Genomic DNA, 22975 nt, shown 5'->3' on the forward strand with positions numbered 1-22975 from the left:
CAGCTGTTAAACTGTGGCCCTGCATCTCCTACTAACACACATTCCACTGACCACTGATGAGTCCCAAGTCTGCTAAACGTGTATCTTATATGCCCTGTGTGACAATTTGTGAAAGTGTGTGTGTGTGTGGCAAGCAGGCAGACTTAAAAAGGACACTGACAGGGTGAAGAATAATCATTATACTGTATAAATGCATATATATACACAGTAATGTGCAAATGTTTTAGGCACTTGTGAAAAATGTTGCACTGTGAGGATGTCTTCAAAGATAATGCCATAAATTGTCGAGTAAAAATAACGTCATACAAAGTTGAGTAAACATAAAAAAAAGTTAAATCAGTATTTGGTGTGACCACCTTTGCCTTCAAAACCGATTCTCCTATGTACACCTGGACACAGTTTTTCTTGGTTGTTGGCAGATAGGATGTTCTAAGCTTCTTGGAGAATTCACCACAGTTCTTCTATCTATTTTGGATGTCTCAATTGCTTCTGTCTCTTCATGTAATCTCAGACTGACTCAATATTCAGCGGGGGGTTTTGTGGGGACCATCACATCTGTTGCAGGGCTCCCTGTTCTTCTCTTTTCTTCTATTCTATTTGCAAAAGAAATGTTTGGGAGTCTAAAATGTACATGTCCTATTGACACACTAAAGCTGAAGATATAAATAACCATCTTAAGACAAATGCTTTTGTGAAGCATCTTATGTGCCTAAGACTTTTGCACAGTACTGTATATATATATATATATATACACAGTACATAAAGGTAAGAATGTAATAACAGTTAATTGTACTATCCCCCCCCCCCCCATTTTAAAGATATAAAAAGCAGGGTGGTGGGAATATTTATGTGTAGAGTTTGTTTATGCGTGTGTGAGTGGAAGAGAGAGGGACGTGCATGTCCAATTTTGACAGATCTATTGTGTGTGTGTAGACATGACCTTGTAAATCAAAGCACTCATCAAATCCAACTAATTTCCTTTGGATCCTTCACGCATCCTCACTCTTCAAATCAAAAGCTCTTATAATTTTACAGACAAATATGCATTATCTGTGCATTTTCTCTACTGGGTGTGATTAATCCAGTGGACATCTGTTGGCTGTATTGCTTGAATCGTTGTACAAATCTACAGATAAAAGGCAAATCATTCAAAAACAGTGATGCGGCTGTTAGATATATCAGACTACTCCTAACTACTTCAGGAAATAACACTGAATGAAGCTGCCATCTGATTATGACGTCCATCGGAATACAACGTACTTAAACTCTCGAGTGAATGTTATCTCATTCAGCCAACTGCGCGTCTAACTATGTTTAACACTCCACTGTGTATTACATTTCTTTTTGATAGTCCTCTTCTAAGACATAAAACGCCGCTGTTGTCGTGGAGCTGCATACAAATGCAAGGGCACGTTCAGGGAAAGATGCTAAGTGATGCTGAACTCCCTCAATAACTGTACTATGCAGTTGCTTGACATCACCACTAGGTGGCGCAAAGCTAAAGTCCGCGAGCTCTTACGTTCTGATCAGCAGTAAAGACGTTTGTCTGCTCGCTGGCTCCCCCAGCGGCAGTGACGGCCACTTGCAGTGTTGTTACGCCCCTCATGACCGCCGAGCAGCCAATGGGCTCCAGGAGGCAGAGTTCTCCCTGTGGCCGCCATTAGAGAAAGGAATCCATGAATTCAAATGGAAACCAGCAGGAACAGAGACCGAGAATACGCTTTTACAAAAATGACCCATTAAATGTAGTTTCTCGTCGCCTTTCGACGAATTTTACCGCGGAATGCGTTTCGTTTTTAAGCCGCTTTCGGTGGGGATGGAGGTATAAGAAAGCCGTTTTTAAGCTAAAACCGTTTTCAAGCCAAGGGGGAGGGGGGAGAGTTGCCTCTTTTTGCTCTCCCTTTTCTTTTTCTGTTTTAATAACGTACCCCTCCTCCGTTTTTACATGTAATTTACTCCCTCACAGCCTCGTCGACGCCGGTTGAGGCCGTTTTTTTTTATACGAATTTTTGGGCTGAACGCGGGAGGCGCGAGCGATCGAATGGAGCTGTTGAATTCCATTCCCCCACCGATTGTTTAAAAATAATTCCGTTCACATTCGACTCGAATTCGGAGAAACGTTCTTTTTCATTTTCCATGGAAACCCCGGTGATGGGATGTTCGAGCGAGCAGTGAAAGGATGAGTACTTGTTTCGTAGCGAACGGGGCCAGCTTGGAGGACTGCCATTCCAATCTATTCTATCTGGTAAGAGATTTAAAAACTAAAAGGAAAAAGCAGCCATTTTTAGCCACCTAGCGTGCTAACATCAGCCCCAGTGGAGAGAGAGAGAGAGCGATCGGGGCCCTATGTATGTGATTCAAACACATGATTCATGTTTTGCCTTTATGTGTGTATTTGTAAGTTATGTTAAAGAGATCAAACATGTCTATAGTGTTTTACACCAGAAGGCTTAACGCATACGGGGTGTGTGTTTTTCTTTAACAGGTTTGCAGATTGCACGTATCAAGGAGAGTTGGTAGAGTGAAAGTTTGAAGTTTCATATTAGCAGCAATTTTTCTTTTGCAAGTATAAATGACTGAACTAATTTTTAAAAGTACTATTTTAGTAATTGTGTGCGAAGGAGTAAACCCAGCCCTTTTGGGCTCGTGTTCAAACTTCGTGTTTTCATTTTGGGGGGTGTTTACATGAGTGTTTACACGGCGCTCTACAGGCACGGGCGCATTTTACCTATTACATTTGACACAGTTTTGGATACAAAATGTTCTTTGTGTGTGTGTGCCCTAAATAACTAGTACTGGGGTTGGCTTTACCCAATCTCATGAGGGTGGAAATGGATGGGGTGTTCCTGGAGCCTGCAGGGATGTTTAAAGGACTTTTTCAGCTCCCTAAACACACACTCAAACTTGTACTCACACTTCTATTGTTCTTAGATTAAGCTCATTAGCATTACTATAGACTGAGTCTAATGCCATTCCTAAACGTGTGCAATTTTAATGAAGCTTCTTTACTAGAGAGGACAGTTTTTTTAAAGATTGTTATGTTTGACATATTTAGAAATCTGCCTCTCACAAGTACACAGACACTGACAGAGTCAAGGTTGTGAATTATATAACTTCATCTTATCCAGTTTAATGCCTGCTGTGTTTTATTACTTCTACAGCACAATCTCTGATATTATCTGAAGATGGATAGCTTGACTCAGAGTTTGTTTGCACACTTTGTTTGACTGTATTGCTCGATGATTTGAATATGAATAATTGCAGTTGTCCAGAAACTTTCATGTAGTTACAGGTGTGCCAACCCTTTATTATAACCCTTTAAGTTTTCTCCCCAGTGTCAAGGACTTGTGTTTTCAACTTTCATTTAATTAAACGGACACAATATGATCACGAAGAGCAGCTCATCTTCATATTTGTCAGTACATGTAAGCTCTTAAAGTGTTTGACCCCGTTTTGTTTTGCTTGGTGTAATTTTAGCACAGGACTGTAAGGCTCTGCTCATGGGAAACTCGGTCTCACCTCAGTGCACACAACATTTGCTTTTTCATAACACACACACACACACACACACACCCATCCAAGTTTCAGTATTTCAATTAGCTACCCAGGTGGAGTAAATATGCTTATTAAATAAGTTTGAGTGCAAGAGTCTTCAAAAATCCCAAATTATTATCAGCCAACAACATTTGTTGCATCTAATGAAGATTTCATCCCAAAAGTTTTCTTTTTCAGTTTATTTACTTGCATTGTTACAGTGCAAATAGTTTGATTTTAGCCTGATCTGTTTGTAACAGATTTTAACTTTAATGTTTTCCACATTAGTGCTGGTTGATAGTTTGCTGATGTGCGCTTTAAAGGAATGTTCCGGGTTCAGTACAAGTTATGCTCAATCAACAGCATTTGTGGCATAATGTTGATAACCACAAAAAAAAAACTTTTCTTTAAAAAAAAGCTCAATCAATGATACAGTGAGGCACTTACAATGGAAGTGAATGGGGACAATGAAAGTGAATGTGGTCAGTTTTTGGAGTTTTTAAACACAAATTTGAAGCTTATAATTTTATAAAAGCACTTACATTAATTCTTCTGTCAAAACTCGTGTTATTTGAGCTGTAAAGTTGTTTAAATCATCATTGTTACAGTCATTTTAGGGTTTTAAGGTTTGTTGACATTACATCGTCATTGCAATTTTTGAAAGTTGTAAAATTGGCTATAATAGTAAAAAAGGACTTGAATATGGATCTGTTTCTAACCCGCACCTATCATATCGCTTGTGAAGATATGGATTTAACCAATGGATTACTTTTATGCTGCCTTTATAATCTTTTTGAGCTGCAAAGTTTTGGTACCCATTCACTTGTATTATATGGACCTACAGAGCTGAAATATTCTTCTAGAAATCTTCGTTTGTGTTATGCAGAAGAAAGAAAGTCATACACATCTGGGATGGAATGAGTGAGTAAATGATGAGAGAATTTTCATTTTTAGGGGAACTATCCCTTTAAGCAACACGTTGCAGATAGCTTGTTCATTACCTGAGTTTGACATTTCAAGTGGTTTGAAATTTTTGGGGGTGCATGTGAAGCTATATTTCTGTCACTGGTCAATTCTCTGGGGCCTATTGGGATTTTTTGGGCACTGATTGACTTTTGTAAGTGTCTGAAGCTATGTGAGACAGATGCTATCGATAAGCATCTCTTGGGAGTGAGAGCAACCAATAGTTTTCTCCATTTTGGGCTGTTAGATGGAGTAGAGAGAAGGAAGGATGTATGTGTGTGGGGATTCCAAAGGAGGTTATTGGTGTCATTCCACCTGTAGCTGAGCTGCTTTCTTTGATTCTCATGATGAGTAACATCTGCTGTCATTCTTGGCAATGCTCAGGGGAGTTTTTGTAAAGCTCTAGTTAAAAAAACGAGAGGGGATGGATGGAGGCTGTGAAAGAGGAGGAAGTAATGTGGAAGGCCATGACCCAACAGACCACTCAAGTTTAAGTGGAAAGTCAAAGGAACCAAATTCTTCATAAGCTGAACATGACTCTGGCTCCTTGGACTTTGGCCCTTAAAACACACACACACTTTCCATTGGTATTTTTTTTATTTTTTTTTTGTACATATTGTGGTTATTACAAATGAGAGCATACTGAATTTCATCAAGAATCCACTAATGCTGGAAAAGTGGAATACATCAGTGTTTTCTTCATGAGGTTGTTTACTTGTTTCTAAGTTGTAGGTTCTGCTAATCTTTTCTTTGCTTTTAAAGCCATTTGGACTTTTTCCCATCAGCTGTCAATGGTCTACTTTCTGACTGCAAGTGTTTGGTAAATTTTTTGTTTCAGTAACGAATGTGCCACCAATTTTTGCTACTGTATTTGTCTGCAATCCTCTGCACAGATGTTCACTTTTGCATATTTTGCAGGTGTTTGGTATCTGCTCTTAAAGTGAAAAGGAAATATTTTCCATAGCTGGAACAGCAGCTGCAAGAAGTTTCACTTTGCAACAAATGATAGTTATGAAGAACATAATGATAAACAACTGAACTTTCAATTTGTTAAATGGGCATGCAAGAGTGAGAAGGACAGTTGTTAGGCTTGCTGATGGTCAAGGCTGCACAATGTTTTTGGTTTGTAACAGTAAATATGTGCAGTCTTTGATATATAGCTGTTTTTTTGTTTTTGTCTTGTTCTGTTTTAAAAACTGAGGTCCTTGTGACCTGCACTACCAAAGTCAATTAAGCTGATCAGGATGTGCACAATGTCTCTGCATGTTTGAACAATTAATGTTAGCTCAGGTAGTCTGATCACGGTTATTTGAGATAACCACGATTAGTGGGCATGCAAATTCCAATCACATTTGAATGCCCAAATAAGGAAATTTTAAGCGAATATACTGTATAAATGCCATGAACGGTGCGTTTGTGTATCATTCAGTTGAACTCCGAGTCCGACCGTCACTAAGCTGCACCGTGGATGTCAACCAGCTCCTGTCCAGAAGAGCAGGTGAAGGGAGCACCAAACTCCCACGAAAATATAAACAAACAACTTTGATAGAGAATGCAAAGCGCTCAAGGCTTCACTTTAAATGATCTTGTAATGACAAATTATCCTGGCCATAGCGGGTTCATACACGCAGTTTTAATGACACACAGTGACACAGATGTGGAGACGCATGCTCACTCTATTTCTTTGGAGTGATGAAGTGAGGAAACGAAATCTCAAAGGTTTTGCTTCATGACAAATAAGGGCTCATGGGTTTAATCAGAGCATTAAAATAACATGTGAAAGTGAAGAAACTAGGACAGAATTATTTTACTATTGCATAATATAATAATAAATATATATATAATATACACACACACACCGATCAGCCACAACATTAAAACCACCTGCCTAATATTGTGTAGGTCCTCCTCATGCCACCAAAACAGCGCCAACCCGTATCTCAAAACAGCATTCTGAGATGCTATACTTCTCAACACAATTGTACAGAGAAGGTATCTGAGTTACCGTAGACTTTGTCAGTTCAAACTAGTCTGGCCATTCTCTGTTGACCTCTTTCATCAACAAGGCATTTCCATCCACAGAACTGCCGCTCACTGGATGGCACAATCATGCCACGGTCCAAATCATTGAGATCAAATTTTTTTTCTCATTCTGATGGTTGATGTGAACATTAACTGAAGCACCTGACCCGTATCTGCATGATTTTATGCACTTCACTGCTGCCACACGATTGGCTGATTAGATAATCACATGGATGATTGTTGGTGCCAGACGGGCCGGTTTGAGTATTTCTGTAACTGCTGATCTCCTGGGATTTCACGCACAACAGTCTCTAGAATTTACTCCGTATGGTGCCAAAAACAAAAAACATCCAGTGAGCAGCAGTTCTGTAAACAGAAACGCCTTGTTGATTAGAGAGGTCAACAGAGAATGGCCAGACTGGTTCGAACTAACAAAGTCTACGGTAACTCATATAACCGCTCTGTACAATTGTGGTGAGAAGAATATCATCTCAGAATGCTATTCTGAGATGCAGGTTGGCACTGTTTTGGTGGCACGAGGGGGACCTACACAATATTTGGCAGGTGGTTTTAATGTTGTGGCTGATCAGTGTATATAAATGGTTATTTTTTAATAAAAAAATATATAATATAAAATGAGTTAAAAAAACAACAACATTATAAATGAAAAATTGACCAAAACTAAAGTTGACCAAAAAGAGAGACATATTTTAAGTATTTAGAAATGTTTTAATATTTAAAACATAATTTTTCATGTCATTCAAAAGTTTTTAAAGCCGTAAAAGGAAATCATATATCCCCATTTTATTATTTGATTTATACATTTAAATGTATAAAAATGACTTCTTTTTCAGGTTAACATTTTTATTGGCTGCTCCTTCAGCATGACACATAACACAACAAAACATTAATGTACAGAGTCAAACTTTATCCCCCTCAAACCCCATTATTTCCCTTCCCCACCCCAACCCCCAACAAACATCCCTGTGGCCAAGCCCGAGTACACATGCAGATAAAATAAATAAATACGTGTGTGTATATATATAAATATAATATATATAATACATTTAAAACTATAAGTCCCTCTCCAAAGCCCCTCCCCGAGAGCCCTCCAAAAATACTAAGTAACTGCCCCACTTTTTTTCAAACAACTCCCGGTTGCCTAGCCTTTTTTGCGACGCCTCCTCAAATGCCGCCACCCTGCTCATCTCTGTGCACCACTCCTGAAATGAGGGTGCACCAGCTGACTTCCATCCCCTAAGGATGACCTGTCTGCCAATCATAACACCGGCTAGGACCCAATTTTTTATGTGCTTATTCTCTATATTAATGACCGCCCCATCACCTAAAATACAGAGTCTGTGGCAAAATGAAATTTGAATGCCCAATACGTCACACATAAAACTCTGAACCCTCAACCAAAATTCTTGGATCTTAACACACCACCAAAAACATGGGTTGTGTCCCCATCTTCTGATTGGCATCACCAGCAGGTGGATGTGTCTTTAAGACCAAGCCTATACAATCTAGAGGGGGTCCAATAGAATCGATGTAAAATCTTGAATTGCATAAGGCGCACCCTTGCATCTCTAGATGTAGATTTGATGTTTTTTAGAATCCTAGCCCACACTCCCTCCTCCAATACCAAGTTTAAATCTGTCTCCCGTAAACTCTTGAGAGAAGTTGAAGCTCCATCCCCCAGACTCTGAATTAGCAGGGAGTAAAACACTGATGCCTCATGACCTTTTCCAAAAGCAGTAATCACCACTTCCAGAGTATCTGCTGCTTTAGGGGGGTGTATGCTACTCCCAAAAATAGTACAATGCAGGTGTTGCAGCTGTAAATACCTAAAGAATTGAGATCTGGGAATCCTAAAATGTTGAACCAAATTTTCAAAGGATCTCAACACTCCAATCTTATATAGGCCACCGAGCGTATTAATCTCCCTCACAATCCACTGTCCAACAGAAAGGGGACTTAATACATAACTTTGGGTTCAGCCATATGCTCGAAGCAACATTTAAATAAATGTCCGAATTAAACATTCTGGACACTTTTGCCCATACCGCATGCAAATGCGAGATAAAGAGGTGTGACTTAACTTCTCCGGTTAATTTGATAGGCTTTGTAATGGCAAAATAGGGGCAAGAACTTCCTGTTCAATACAAAACCATGGAGGGTCTCTCTCAGGTGGAAGCGACCAATGAGCTAAATGTCTGAGACCGAATGCATAATAATAAAACAAAATCTTGGGTTGGCCTAGCCCACCTTTGTCAGTCGGCCTATGCAAATTACTGAGATGTGATCTGAGACGTTACCCATTCCAAATGAAGGACTTTGCTATGCTATCAAATTGCTTGAAATAAGAGAGGGGAACATCTGGGAGAGATTGTACCAGGTAGTTGAATTTTGGAATATAATTAATCATATCATAGATAAAATCATAGATAAATGTAATGAAGCCCACCTGCCCACATCGCTCGAAAACCTTTTTATTAAAGGGTCAAAATTAATTCTAATTAAATCACACAAATTTACTGGAAATAAAATGCCCAAATACTCAATCCCCTGTTTGGGCCACTGGAAGGCGCCTGGCTGAAAAGCCGTTACTGGGCAGTACGCTGTCAGAGCCAAAGCTTCGGATTTAGACCAATTGACCCTGTATCCTGAGAACTTAAAGGATAAAAATGACTTCTTAAGGTGTATGAAACACATGTTAAGAAAAAAAAAAGCACACCTTAAGAAATATGACAATTTATATGACAATCGTGAAAGCCCTCAAAGAGACAATTAATCATCATAATCACAATTATTTGTTTGACAATTAATCGTCAGCCAAATTTCATAATTGTGACGGCCCTAAACATGAGAATTGTCATAGATCCCAGGATGGCTTTAAAAACAAACAAGACATTTGTTTCTTTTGTATTTCTATTTTTCACTCTCCTTTTTCCTGCTCTCGCTTCTCTGTATCTCTCTCTGTGTGGCTGATCTTACAGTGTGTCATTAAGATAAGATTTAACTCCTGGGCTTGGATCCATTAAGTATTTCATAGCTCTAGTGCTGTTGGTCACCACATTTATAGTGTTCTGTAGTCATAAAATCACATAATAGACCAGAAGACTTTTAGTTGCTCTTCAAGTGCTGCTGAATATATGTTTTTTTTTTTTTTTTTTTTTTTTTGTTTTTTCACAGGTAGTGAGTGAATTTATTGCAAAAGCTTACACGGGTGTTTCTTTCTCTCGCAGGCTGATTTGACGGGGATAAAATGGAAGAGGTACGTTTGGCACGGTCCCACTTCAGCGCCCATGCTGTTCCCTGTCACCGAGGAGGACCCCATCCTCAGCAGCTTCAGCCGCTGTCTAAAGGCGGATGTGCTGAGTGTGTGGAGGCGGAGCCAGAGGCAGGGACGCCGGGAGCTCTGGCTCTTCTGGTGGGGCGATGATCCTAACTTCTCTGAGCTCATCCACCACGAGCTCATAGGTAAGCATTTGAGCATCAAGCATTTTTTTAGTTTGTTTTTTCCTGTTCCACCCACTCTGTTTTTCTGTCTCTATCAACTCTGGGCTTTGTAATTTTTTTTCCTCTCTCACACCTACACACTCTTTGTGTGTGCATTTTAGTTAGTCATCAAAATGTGCTGTAGGCCCCAGTAAAGATGTTCAGTTATTGTTGCTTCAGTCCTAGTTTTAACAGCCGGTGTCGGTCACTTGCGGATAAACCTGAAGAGTATGCTATTAAGTTTATGCACGGTATCATATTTTTAATGTTTAAAAGAACCCTTTCATAAAAATCATAGAAGGTCTTAAAAGAGCCTTCTGCTTGTGTTTGAACAAACTGGTGTAAAGGTGTTTTATTCGTCTTATTTGAAGCGAGCACCTGTTGATCGGTGCGGCTGGTCGTGCATTTCTCTAGGATTGATGTGAAAACTTTGTGTAAGGATACTTTTGTGATTGTATTTTCTTTTAAGATCAGTTCTCTGTATGCAAACCCACACAAACACACCTGACCCCTAGAGAGTTATTGTTGCTTTGGCTTTGAGATCTTTGTTTTGCATCGTGAGAAACAAGTGTAGTGAGTTTGTGTAATGCTGTCCACGGTCATTGAAATCCTACAAATATCAGTGAATTTGAATATTGTGATCAAGCTATGGAAATTAGTAAAATCTTTAAGCCATGGATATTTCAGCTGCACTTTATTTTGCTGTACTGTTCTATATTTACTTACTATATAATTACAACAACTACAGTAATTACTTGGTACTAATCCTAAACCTAACCCCAACCCTAACCTTAACCCATATTAAGTACATGTAGTTACCTAATATTACTCAGTATTGGGACAGCCCTATTACTTACCCAAGAAAGTACTATCAAATATCGTTATATCTCATTACTTTTCCTCATGATATTGTATCGATACTTTAGATCCCTGTATCGATATTTTTATTCAACTTTTTGTGTATTCGCATCATGTTCAACAGTTCAATAAAGAGGAAGCAGGTCGTCTAAATAAGTGCAAACTCAGAGCGGCGTTTCTTAGTGCAGTCAGAGACGCTTCTATGATGCGCGAGAGAGCCTGTTTCTCTTGTGGACACGCTAGTCCTCTCACGCCTGCAAAAATATTGATTTTCCGACTAACCGCGATCTTCATTTGATTATATCGATATTGATTCTTAAAATCCCAAAAGCGAACTTTAACTCTATGTGCAGCACTTTACAATGAGAATATAGCACCTGCACAAGCGACCTAAAATGTCTGTAATTAGCCATTGCCTGATAATATTTAAAATTTTACTCACCAGTTCAGCACTGAGTTCAGCATCCTTTCACTGCGTGTTGAGAGTAAAAATTTGGTTTGCCTTGTAATATGTCCAAAGATGAGATCCATGCAATCATTTGTCATGGATAATGTCTCTTATAATTCCATCTTTGGTCATTACAGATAGATGTTGATGATAAAAAAAAAACAACAAAAATATTTAATTCTAATCAGACATGGTACTAATACTGTAAACAAGCTATTCGACTCCATTTGCGTTAAAGTCCCTGTCCTTAAAGAGACAGTACCGGGTTTTAGCTTGTTCTACATATTTATGTAAATACTTGTAAATAGGACAAATTAGGCATTTAAACAAACACACACATGCAATTTTCTGACATCATATTTATTGATGGACTGCATGACATTTTTATATTTTTAAAAGCTAACATGTGTCCATAGCGATGAAAAACATTAACTGAGAGAATTTCTTTCATTTGAAAGCAAAATGGACATAACTGAAATATACCAATATTTACTGGAATAAAATTGAGAGCATCTGAATCATAAGGAAATCGAACCATGATATTGTGATGTATCGCAATATATTGTATTGTGACATATGTATCGTGATGCGTATCATATCGTGAGGTGGCAGGCAATACCCAGCCCTAGTAAGTAGGGTTGCCACGGTGTACGGTGTTACCGGTTTTACTCGGTACAAGGGACAACACCGGTGTGAAAGTTCATACCGGGTAAAAAGGGGAAACATTATGAATGGAACTTCCAATATCAATACAATAGCCTAACGAATAGAATAGGCTTAAATAAAGAATAGTTGCCTAATGAAGAGTTTGCGACCCATGATAAGTGAACCTAAATAAAGCATTGAAAGACAGATGTTTTTTACCAACGTATCAAATTACACATGCAGCAAAGTACGGGCACTGACAGAAGACGTTTAATTGTAGGTAGCGAATATAATGTGCATGATGGGTAACTGTAATACGTCTCGGATACGGAATGACACAAGGAATGCTGTTAGACACACAGACACGCACTTGAAGAAACACAATTTATTATATTTTTAAGATCAGATGACAGAAAAGCCGTCTATGCGCATGTCTGACTCGCTGTTTGTTCGGAGGCGTGCAATCTCGTGGAACACCGTATGTAAAAGGTTCTCACTCTCTTTGTTTCAGTCTCAGGACTCCAGACCGTGACTAAAATGTTGAAAATTACCAAAAATAATTGATTGCGACAATAATTTAAAATCTAGTCGCCATTGGCGACAGTTGGGTTGTGTGCGTTCATATGTGGTTTCATCAGATATCATCTTGTGAGTTATTGAATATATCTTTAGAGTGAGCACAACCAGTGTGTCTTGCGCCGCTTTTCACCCATTCTGTTTCTGACGAGCTCGCTGCACTGCACGCAACAAAAACCCAGCGTGCGAGAGTCGTGAACAAATGACTCTTCAATCGGAACTTTTTCATGAATTACCCAAAAAGAACTGAGAGTTTGAACTCAGCAGCTCAGGTTAGCCGTTTGAATCAGATTCACTTTCTCAGCGAATCACCCATCAGTTCACAACTGGGAGCGCAGACATTTCAAAATAAGAGTCCCATGTGTATTTGGGGCTTCTTTATAATTAAAAGTCCCATATTGTATACAACTTTTTTTTCTTCTGGTAATTGTTGGTTGGGATTGGAGTAGCACAATAAACTGCATCTGGGATTTCATTCAATTTGCACTCTTGTAGTCTCTGTGTCTGGGCTATCCGGTAACAGTAAAGAAAGACTAAGGCAATATTTAAAACAATTTAAATATATATATATATATATATAATCAAACTTTTGACACTTAGGACAATAGACCTTTTTCACAGACTGTGAGTACACGTTTCCGCCTTATTTAGCAGCGTAATTCTAGCAAACTTTTTATATGATGATTTTTTTCAAATATTGAGTGTAGTTTTATAACATTATGCTTTCTGTTATATTACCCTGGAATTAGTTTTAAACATGAATTACCACAGCTGAGAAAGTGTTTCGATTACAGCTGCTGCGAGAGTGACATTAAATTTGGCATCTTCTCCCATCTGACTGTCTTAATCCACTGCTCTCTATTTCTTTCTTCTGGAAAGTCATTTAAATGTAATGGTGGATGTTTTCTTTTGTTCTTGGAGCAAATGGGTAAGTGAAAATAATATTTGCTCTGGGCTCCCATTCACCACTGTTGAAGTTTACCCTACAGTCGTTTACTTCTGCGTTCCAAAGCCCGGAGTGTGAAAAAGGTCTATTGAGGGACTTGTACACAACTATTACACAAGGTGAAAACATTCATTGATGCTCAAGAAGACAACACACTTCTATATGCATTAGAGCCCGACTGATATGGGATTTTTGAGACGATACTGATTTCAGAGGGGGAAATTCACAGATTACCGATATGGTGGACGATATAGTTAATTTTTGAGCTGGAATGAAAACAGACCTTTTCTATGTGGATTGTACACTGATTTTGCACCAGTATGACTATGCAAAGGTCTATTTGACATTATTATTATACATTGTCAACAAATTCTAGAAATGAACAGAAAATAAATAATAAATAATAAAATAAATAGCTAAATAAACATCAGTACTGTATGTTCAGTATCAGTCAGTTGCTGACCATTTAAATAAAGAATAAATTAAAATTATAGCTAAATAAAAATCAGTATGTTTAGTATCAGTCAATGGCTGACCATTTAAATAAAGAATAAATTCAAATAAAATAAATAGCTAAATAAACATCAGTAGTACTGTTTAGTATCTGTCAAATGCTGACTATTTTGATACTACCAGTTAATTAGAGGCAGTTTGTAAAACAAGGAGCATTTACACCTGACGAGTCCAGAGATAAACAGCGGCAGTGGTGTTACCCCATATATTGCAATACAAGTTCAGGGGAAACTTTCAAATTTACATTTTGTAAATGCAGTGACCGGAATTGTTCGGTTGAACGGTGTACAGGCAACACCACAAACCTTTTTCATCATTTAAAACAATATCACCCATTAGAATATGCAGAAAGTAAGAAATTACAGTCCCAAATGACTGTTGTTAGTGGACGTGGACCATCTTCAAGCACCAGGCCAGTACTCAGTGCGACTACACAGCAGCAAACTATCGTATCATCATTTTCCAGCACCTTACCTTAAGACAAAAAAACTAAAAGACACAAAGACATCACAAATGCAGTTACATATTGCATTGCAAAAGACATGCTTTCTTATTAGCACTGTTGAAAATGAGGGATTCAAGAAGCTTATCAGAGTCCTTGACCCCAGATACGAGCTACCTGGCCGGAAACATTTTTCACTGACTGCACTTCCCCGGCTGTATACGGAGTGTAGGGAGATGGTAGAGCAGCAGCTGCAAACTGTGCCATTCTTTGCCTCTACTTCTGATATGTGGTCTAGTCACACATCTGAGCCTTATATGAGCCTCACTATTCACTTTATAGACAAAGACTGGAATCTTCAGAGCAAATGCCTTCAAACGGCTTACTTTCCTGAAGACCATACAGGTGAAGTTATTGCCCCAGAAATTATTGAAGCACTCGCCTCCTGGGGGTTGAGTGAAGACCAAGTATGCATCACAACTGATAGAGGTTCAAACATGGTAAAAGCCACTTCACGTAACAAATGGACACAGCTTCAGTGTTTTGGACATTGACTACACGCGGCTATTGGTAAGTTTTAGCCTGCATTCTTGAGGGGAGGAGCATGAGCGTCAAATGTCTGTAAAAAGTAATTGCTGGTTAGATTACGCCAATTTGGCCACCTTTGTATCGTTAAATCAATGCAATTCCATTCTTTACTTCCATAGCTTTATTAGCATAAAGTCCCACACTGCGTTGCCAAAGCTGTAATAACAATAATGATGATGATAATAAAAAGAAAAGACTTTAAAGAATCAAATCAATTATGGCACTTTTCCACTGCACGTTACGGTTCGACTCGAATAGACTCTGCTTGCTTTACTTTTCTGAGTTTGCTTTTCCACTGCAGTTTAGTGCCGCCTCAACGTGGGTGGAATTATAGGCTGATCGTCATAGTTGCGCCGCCTCTACTGCTGTGATATCATCTTAAACGAGACACAAACATTACTGACAGCTGTTAGCTACTAGCTCTTTGTGCTGCATAAAGCAGTTGTTGCATGGTGATTTTACACAAATGTAACAGTTAAATTGGCCTGGTTGTTTTAGAAGCAAGCTTTCCAGTAGCTGGTCAACTAAATAAAGTGAAGCTTTCAAGCAGAATATTGAGTTAACGTAACAAAACATACCTTCCTCCATCGTGGACTCCAACAACGGCGAGTCCAGGGCACTCTCCCTCCCGTTGCTCGTTGATCTATTGCCATAGATAGCGTCCATTTGGTCGAACCACTTCCACATTCTTCTGTTTGAACCGCTCCGGCTGTTGTGGTCCTTGATGGTTCTGTAGTCAATTTTAATTTTTTTTTTAACTTTTCCCTACACTGTTGGTTGGTCCGGTGGTAGCCGTGTGCGGCCAACAGCTGAGAAACTTCCTGAAGGACTTTTTCGTTTTGCGTCGTTCCGTTCGTCGCTAAAGAGAGGAACGTCTGCACCTTGTTTATTGACCACGGCGTGGTTTTGCGCACAGCCATTTCTTTTTACAATTTGAAAGTTGCGTGAACAAATGATATCGCTGTTGCTAACTTTAAAACTAGCGGGTTGATGTCCCGTGTCGCAAATCCAGTGACGCTGGTAGTGACTATTCTCTCTGACCAGTCAGTGATCTGCAGGGTTTTGACGTCACATTTAGTATCGGCTCGACTTGCTTGGAACCTCAACCGAGGTGGTACTAAAAAAAAAGTATTAGGTACCAGGTACAATCCACAGTGGAGAACCTCCAAAAAGCGAGCAGAGTCGAGTCGAGCTGTACCGTGCAGTGGAAAAGCCCCTTTACTTTATTGTATTAATCTTTTGTGCTTAAAGGTTAGTGATAACAAGCATGATGAAGCAATATTTGAAACTGAAATACATGCTGATTTAAATATTTAATATGATAGTTCACATGTCTGTTCAGATTCACACTGCAGTACTTAATTTTTCTATTAAGATATTTATTTTGTTATCGTGTATATTTTGATGTAGAAAAAAGATTTTATCATTTATTAATGCTTTGAATATTCTACCTCAGATTTGTGAAATGAAGTGTTTGTCATGTTCTGACAATAAAGAGTAGTTTAAAACCACAATTAACCATCAGGTTTCTTCAACTTGCACTCAGGAGCAAAAATCTGCCTTGAAACTTGAAAGAAATAATGATTTGACATTTATCATGGTAATTATCGATATCGACTGATATGAAATTTTTTAGCGTGATACATGTTTTTGGCCATATGCCGTTACCGATATATTTGTGAAAGGCTAATAAATCGGTCTGGCATTATATGCATACTATACTTTATGTAAATATCTGTAGTGTAGATTCTGAAGAGCAGTACTAAAACAATTTGTATCTCTTATATTTATATAAATAATGAAAGGGGTGTGAACATTTATGAGACAAAAGGTAATGCAAACTTCTCAACTATATATACCGTTTATTAAACCTCAGATTAATGTGTTATCAGCTGTCTTCCTTTTCTTCGGCTTTCTATCTTGTTTCTGAACAGCAATCTAAATCGAGCAATTCTGTGATTTGGCGACTAAAAACAGCCATTTGGCTCCTTAATGTTTCAGTTTTCAGAATCTTCTGAAATTAATTTAGCAAGAATAGTATAGTCTATGAGAATGCTGCAAATAACCTCAGACTATCTCAGCTCAGGATGTGCTCTGAGTTCAGTTCGCTTTATTTCCACAGAGCAGTTCATTGTGACCACAACTCTGCAGCGCCAATTTATATATAGCCTATACATCTGTGATTAAATCATAAAATAATACAAAAACACATTCACTTCGAACCATGATTTATATTTAATTGATTATTATCATCATAATAATTATGTTTACATTTATAATTGTTTTTAGATCTTAATTTTTATTAGCAATTTTCCGCTTGTTGCGATAGACGGGTAAGTTGAAAGGTGGTTATGTTGTTTTTTTTTTTTGACCACTTCGTTACTTTAATTGCTTTTACGTTTCATTTGAAATGCAATTTGAATTTAGAAATGTTTTTGGTTTTAGTTTTTTTTTTTTTTTTTTTTTTTTTTTTTTTTTTTATAAATGAATTTAATTGTCAATGCAAAATCACTAAAGCAAGAATATTTACCGATCACTCAGCCGGGGGGGTTGATGATGTAATTGGATATTGTGCTAAAAAAATTTTTTTTTAAATAAAAATATTATGAGCATATTTCTTGTATTTCGCCCAGCCCTAGGAGGGAACAAAACTAATTTATTCACACACATTCAAAGTCAATAACCTTCCGAAGCAGCTAAACTGGGTCCTGGATTGAAAGGTAATAAAACACCAACATTAAACCCGTAACAACCCACAATAAGTGATGTATTTGCCAGACAACAAAATACCCGACCGGTAGCCCATGATGGAGAAAATGCAAAGATGAAGTAGGTTCGTTGCCAAAGAGAAAAGCCTTCTTTCAAAAAGTTGGAACAACACACATTTTAATTGCACTTAATATTTTTCAGTTTCATTTGAATTTTATTTAAAATAAATACAAATGAAGTTCAACGTTTGAAATCAAGCTGCCTTGTGTTATTGTGTAGGCTATTGCTTAACGAAAATTACCCCATAGTACCACTTAGCGTCCAACTAGCGGTAATACCGCTATTAGTCAGTTAGTCAGTTTGAACGTCAACACCGCACTGGTGTGAAAATTATGATATCGTGGCAACTCTACTCGTAAGTACACTAAGTATACTGAAAGTACACGTGCAGTAAATTAAAGGAATAGTTCATCCAAAATGAAAATTCTCTCACCATTTACTTACCCTTATGCCATCCCTGTGGTGTATGACTTTTTAATTTGCTGAACTCAAATGAAGATTTTTAGAAGAATATTTCAGATCTGTTGGTCCATTCAATGCAAGTGAATGATGGACAGAACTCTGAAGGTCCAAAAAGCACATACAGGCAGCATAAAAGTAATCCATAAGACTCCAATGGTTAAATCAATATCTTCAGAAGCGAAATAAGTGTGGGTGAGAAAAAGATCACTTTTACATTCTTCTTGTGTTTTTGGTGATTCACATTCTTCATGCATATCACCCCGTAGTGGGCAGGGAGAAGAATTTCAAGCAGTAAAGGACTTAAATATTGATCTGTTTCTCACCCACACCTATCATATCACTTCTGAAAATATGGATTGATGCTTTTATGTGCTTTTTGGAGCCTCATAATATTGGCACCCATTCATTTGCATTGTATGGACCTACAGAGCTGAAATATTCTTCTAAAAATCATAGTTTGTGTTCTGCAGAAGAAAGTCATACACATCTGGGATGGCATGAGGGTGAGTAAATAATGAGAGATTTTTCATTTTTAGCTGAACTGTCCCTTTTAAGTGCAACCAAAATTTCTATAGTGATTCTAAATTCTTGTATTTTTGCCCAGCTCGAATGTATTTCATTGGCAAGAAATTGTTCTTTGTAAGTGGAATCTCTGTAAAATTATTAAACAATCCTAGAAAATCCTGTAATAAAAAGTGTCTGGAAAAATCATGGAAATTCCTTGGTCAAAAGGCTCTGGGAACCCTGCATCTCATCCAGTTTGTGTGAGCCCAAATCCTTATTTGACAAGAGACTGGACAAGACAAAAGGAAGCAATTGGAAATATTTTTGCTTCATTTTTATTTCTTAAACCCTTTGAAGAATGGAAGAATGAAGAGCATCGAAGCATAAACGAGCAGAAAGCATCATGGATGTCTTTGGAAGAGCTTTCCATGTTTCTTTTCTGATCTGTTTTTCATCTTTCCTTTATGGACAAAGAAGATGGACCTGCCTCATCTTTATTCATGCTACTATTACAGTGAGAAACAGGTGGAAAGAAAAATGCTATGGTATAGAAAAATGGGAAGAGGCATTCTTATGTCTATTGACCCTTCCTCATTACTGTGCATTGTGCTTGAGGTGGGACAGAAATGGTGTCTTATGGCCAAAACAATGACCAATTCACCTATCCCGTAATATGCCCCTCCACAAGAATTGCAGTGAGTTATTGCTGTATTTTTCATTTGTTTTTGAAAGATTTGTTATAATGGCCTGATCCCCATTGTGCTTCACAACTCTGAGGAGAAGATAGACATTTTCTTTTCCTCTTGGACACCTGGATTCTTTCTTCACCTGTTGGTTTTCAGAAGAACTATAATCTAGCGTTAATTTCTTTGCAGATTTGATCAAATGTTGCGTCAGAGTGCTAATCAGAGTGTTTATCAAATATCACATTAAGCTTTGTTCTTTTAATTTGTTTGTATTGTACTTTGTTGGCATCTGTGGTATTGTTTGAGTAATTCAGAATCAAATAGTGTCAAACAGCCAATGTTATGCTTGTGGTCGTCTTGAACACACAAGGGTCATGACCACTTGACCTCTTTTCTCACAATAGTCTCTTGACACACACTTGATGTCTTCCTCACTAACATACACACATTTTGCAGTCATCTTTCGACAGCCACTCGTACAAATCAAGCCTGGATCTACAGGATTTTATAAAAGTTGAATGTCTTAAAGGGATAATTAACTGAAATTTGAAAATTCTGACATTTTCTTACCATCATGTCATTCCAATCAGAATGACTTTCTGTATTCAGTGGAACTTAGAAAGAGATGTTAGGCAGAATGTTGGTTTCAGTCACCATTCGCTTTCTTTGCATCTTTTTTCCATGCATTAAAAAAAATTAATGCTAACTTAGGGCTGGGTGTTGATTCAGATTTCCCAATTCGATTCTGATTCAAAAGCTTTCGATTCAATTTGATATCGATTCATATGGGCATGTTTAAGTTTTAATGTCCATTTTGCTTGCATGAGAAATTATTTTCCATCTAATGCTGTAATTATACAGGAGACCATCTAACTAGGTACATTCCGCAAATATTAATTTTACTAATTATATTGTATTTTATTTATCATTTTGGTCACACATTTTGGCTTTTTAAAAATCAAATCCACGTATTCAATCAATAAATAACATATTTATAACATTCATCATATTAAATTTTTTTTTTTTTGTTACATGTTTGTTTAATTGCATAATTTGAACTATTTGCAAGTATTTACATTGATTTGTTGAACAAGTGCTAAAAACCGGGACTGTCTCTTTTACAAAAACTATATTTCTGTAAAGAGCGTCTGTAAATTCAGACTAACGAGACTAACGCTCATGTTAACGAGAGAGGACTCAAATGGATTTGTCATCTGTGCTATGCATTATTAGAAATACATGTTTGTTTGTTTTTTGTGGTTATTGATCAACAACTGACTATAGAAAACAAAATGACATTATTCAGTGACAAATAAGTCACGTGCATCTAGTCTTTGGACACGCATTACACGGAACAACTTTTACTCAACACACAGTGAAAGGATCTCGCTTCTGAATTCTCCTCCACTATACTACACAAATATTGGTGAGTGAAATCTGAACATTTACCAGCCAGATGCCAAATATACATTTTGGCTGCAAAATTTGGTTGCAAATGCGAGTTTTTTCCTTGTATTGTAGTGGAGTTGCGCATAAAGGATTGATGTTGGGATTTAAGAATCTGTATCAAGATCATTCAAATAAAGATTGCGATGTATCAGAAACTCGATATTTTTACCCACCCCTAAACTTAGGCTAACTAACGTTCTGTCCTGCCACACAATTTCACACACGTGTAAATATATTCGCCCTCACAGGACCACAGAAACCTGAGTTAGATACCTACTGGCCCCCTGGCAATGGTAGTGTGAACCAGTGAACAGCAGTTCCAGTGAGACTTTAAAGGGGATAGAGACGGAATGAAAGATGGCATTATCACATCTTTTGTACACTCAACTTGAACATGTGTCTCAGAAGATTTCATGATCCAAGTGAACAGTGTCAGACCGAAATTCATGTCTCCTGCCTTCAGCCATGTATAACAAATACCACACAGGAGACTCAAAGCAACTTTGAGATCTGAAGATTTGGATTGGACTTAGTGACACAGGCCGAGCCGCTTGTGTACAGGCGTAAAGGGAAAGTCGCTAACACATTGCATGTAAACAGGAATGCTGCTTTCTCACAATAACCATCTTTCTGGTGTCCATGTAAACATAGTCATCAAGAGTCTTTGTCTGGGGTTTTTAGAGCTAAAGTGTGTAATTTCTACAACAGCCAGTGTTTGCACTTTTTGGGGAAATCAACCTACAAATCGCTTATTTACAATTGTCTGTGCATATTAAGCTTGGATATGAGAAGTTAAACATCTAAAAAATTACACACTTGGCAAATGCAGTTTCACATCCCAAGGGAAGAACAAGTGAAGGAAGAATTTGAAGGATCTTCTGAAGCCTTGTGCTTAATCACTATGCGAGACGGGGACAACATGGAGAGCTGTTTTGGAGATGTAATGAGACAGGAAGCCATTTGGCTGATGTTTGGGAGGCAACTTTTCCCTGCTCTGAATGGAACACTGGAAAGAACCAATCCCAGCACTCTGCTGGCTATGTGATGGAATGATTTTGAATAACTTAACTGCCATTGGAGTAAATGAGCATCTCCTCGGTAGACCACGGCCCTCTATTTTTATGCAAATGTCCGATCACCTCCCCTCCCCTCCCCCTCCTCCTCACATTTTTCCGACAGTTGCACTTGCTGATGCTGGTTCTAACTTCTATCCACGGGCATCCACAGAACGAGACATGAATAAGGTCTTTTTTTCCCCCGTCTTTCCTGTCTCTCTTTCTCCCTCCCCTCTGTTTTTCCTGTCTCTCTCTCTCCCTTTTTGCCTCCTGTCTCTTTTCCACTCTCTGATCTTTTTTGCATAGAAATTAAGAAGCTGTAGTCTGTCTGTAAGGGTAATTGCTTTAGGGCTCGTTTCTTCCTAATTTTCCTCCTCTGACACTCGTCTACTTCTCTCTCTCGCACCCTCCCCCATCAGCCAGTTTCCCTGTGGTGCGAGTTGTGCTGGCAGCTTCTTGCTCTCTTTTCTCCCCCGTCTCTTCCCTGTTCTCTCCACTGGGTTTTTTCACGAAGGCTACCTGTTTACCGCATAGCTCAAAGACAGCTGCTGGTGATACCTATTATGCTGAAGGCTGATGGGCTTGCAGCTTTCAGGCTACGGATTTTAGGTTTACACCAAAGTTTTTTTTTTAAACACTTTACAGTTACATTTATGGTTGGAAGATTCTAGAGCAGGGGTCTGGAACCTTTTTTCACTAAGGAGTTAATTTTTACATTTTCAGTTGATGTATTTTTTCAAAAGAGCCATAGCACAAACGAATAATTTACTATTTTCATAAACAGTTTTTCAATAAAATAAAATGTTTATATTGCCCATAGACTACTCAAAAACACAAAAACAAACCTGCAAAAATGAATAGGTAACATGTTGCAATATGGAATTGAGCACACGTGTTTGTTCGGGTATCCATAAAATTACTTAATTTTACAATTGTTCATGAAAAATGTAACTTCCCTTTTGGGCTGGGCGATGTGTAAAAAATAATCGATTATATGATCAACCCCCCTGCCAA

At 38.1% G+C, this 22975-nt stretch overlaps 1 protein-coding gene across 3 annotated transcripts in view; it reads left to right on the plus strand.

Annotated features, from left to right (window-relative positions):
• The first annotated feature begins 1659 nt into the window (after positions 1-1659).
• Positions 1660-22975, plus strand: part of LOC127432502 (mediator of RNA polymerase II transcription subunit 13-like) — a 138851-nt gene continuing 117535 nt past the window's right edge. Inside the window, exons 1-2 of one of the 3 annotated variants that reach the window (XM_051683644.1) lie at positions 1660-2245; positions 9768-10002. In XM_051683644.1, coding sequence (XP_051539604.1) covers positions 2180-2245; positions 9768-10002 — 301 coding nt within the window. In that variant the 5' untranslated portion in view covers positions 1660-2179. Of the gene's footprint in view, positions 2246-5950; positions 5996-9767; positions 10003-22975 lie in introns of those variants that run through there. The other 2 variants (XM_051683645.1, XM_051683646.1) reach the window with 2 other exon arrangements.

This window comes from Myxocyprinus asiaticus, chromosome 42, assembly GCF_019703515.2.
Source record: "Myxocyprinus asiaticus isolate MX2 ecotype Aquarium Trade chromosome 42, UBuf_Myxa_2, whole genome shotgun sequence".
NCBI lineage: Eukaryota > Metazoa > Chordata > Actinopteri > Cypriniformes > Catostomidae > Myxocyprinus > Myxocyprinus asiaticus.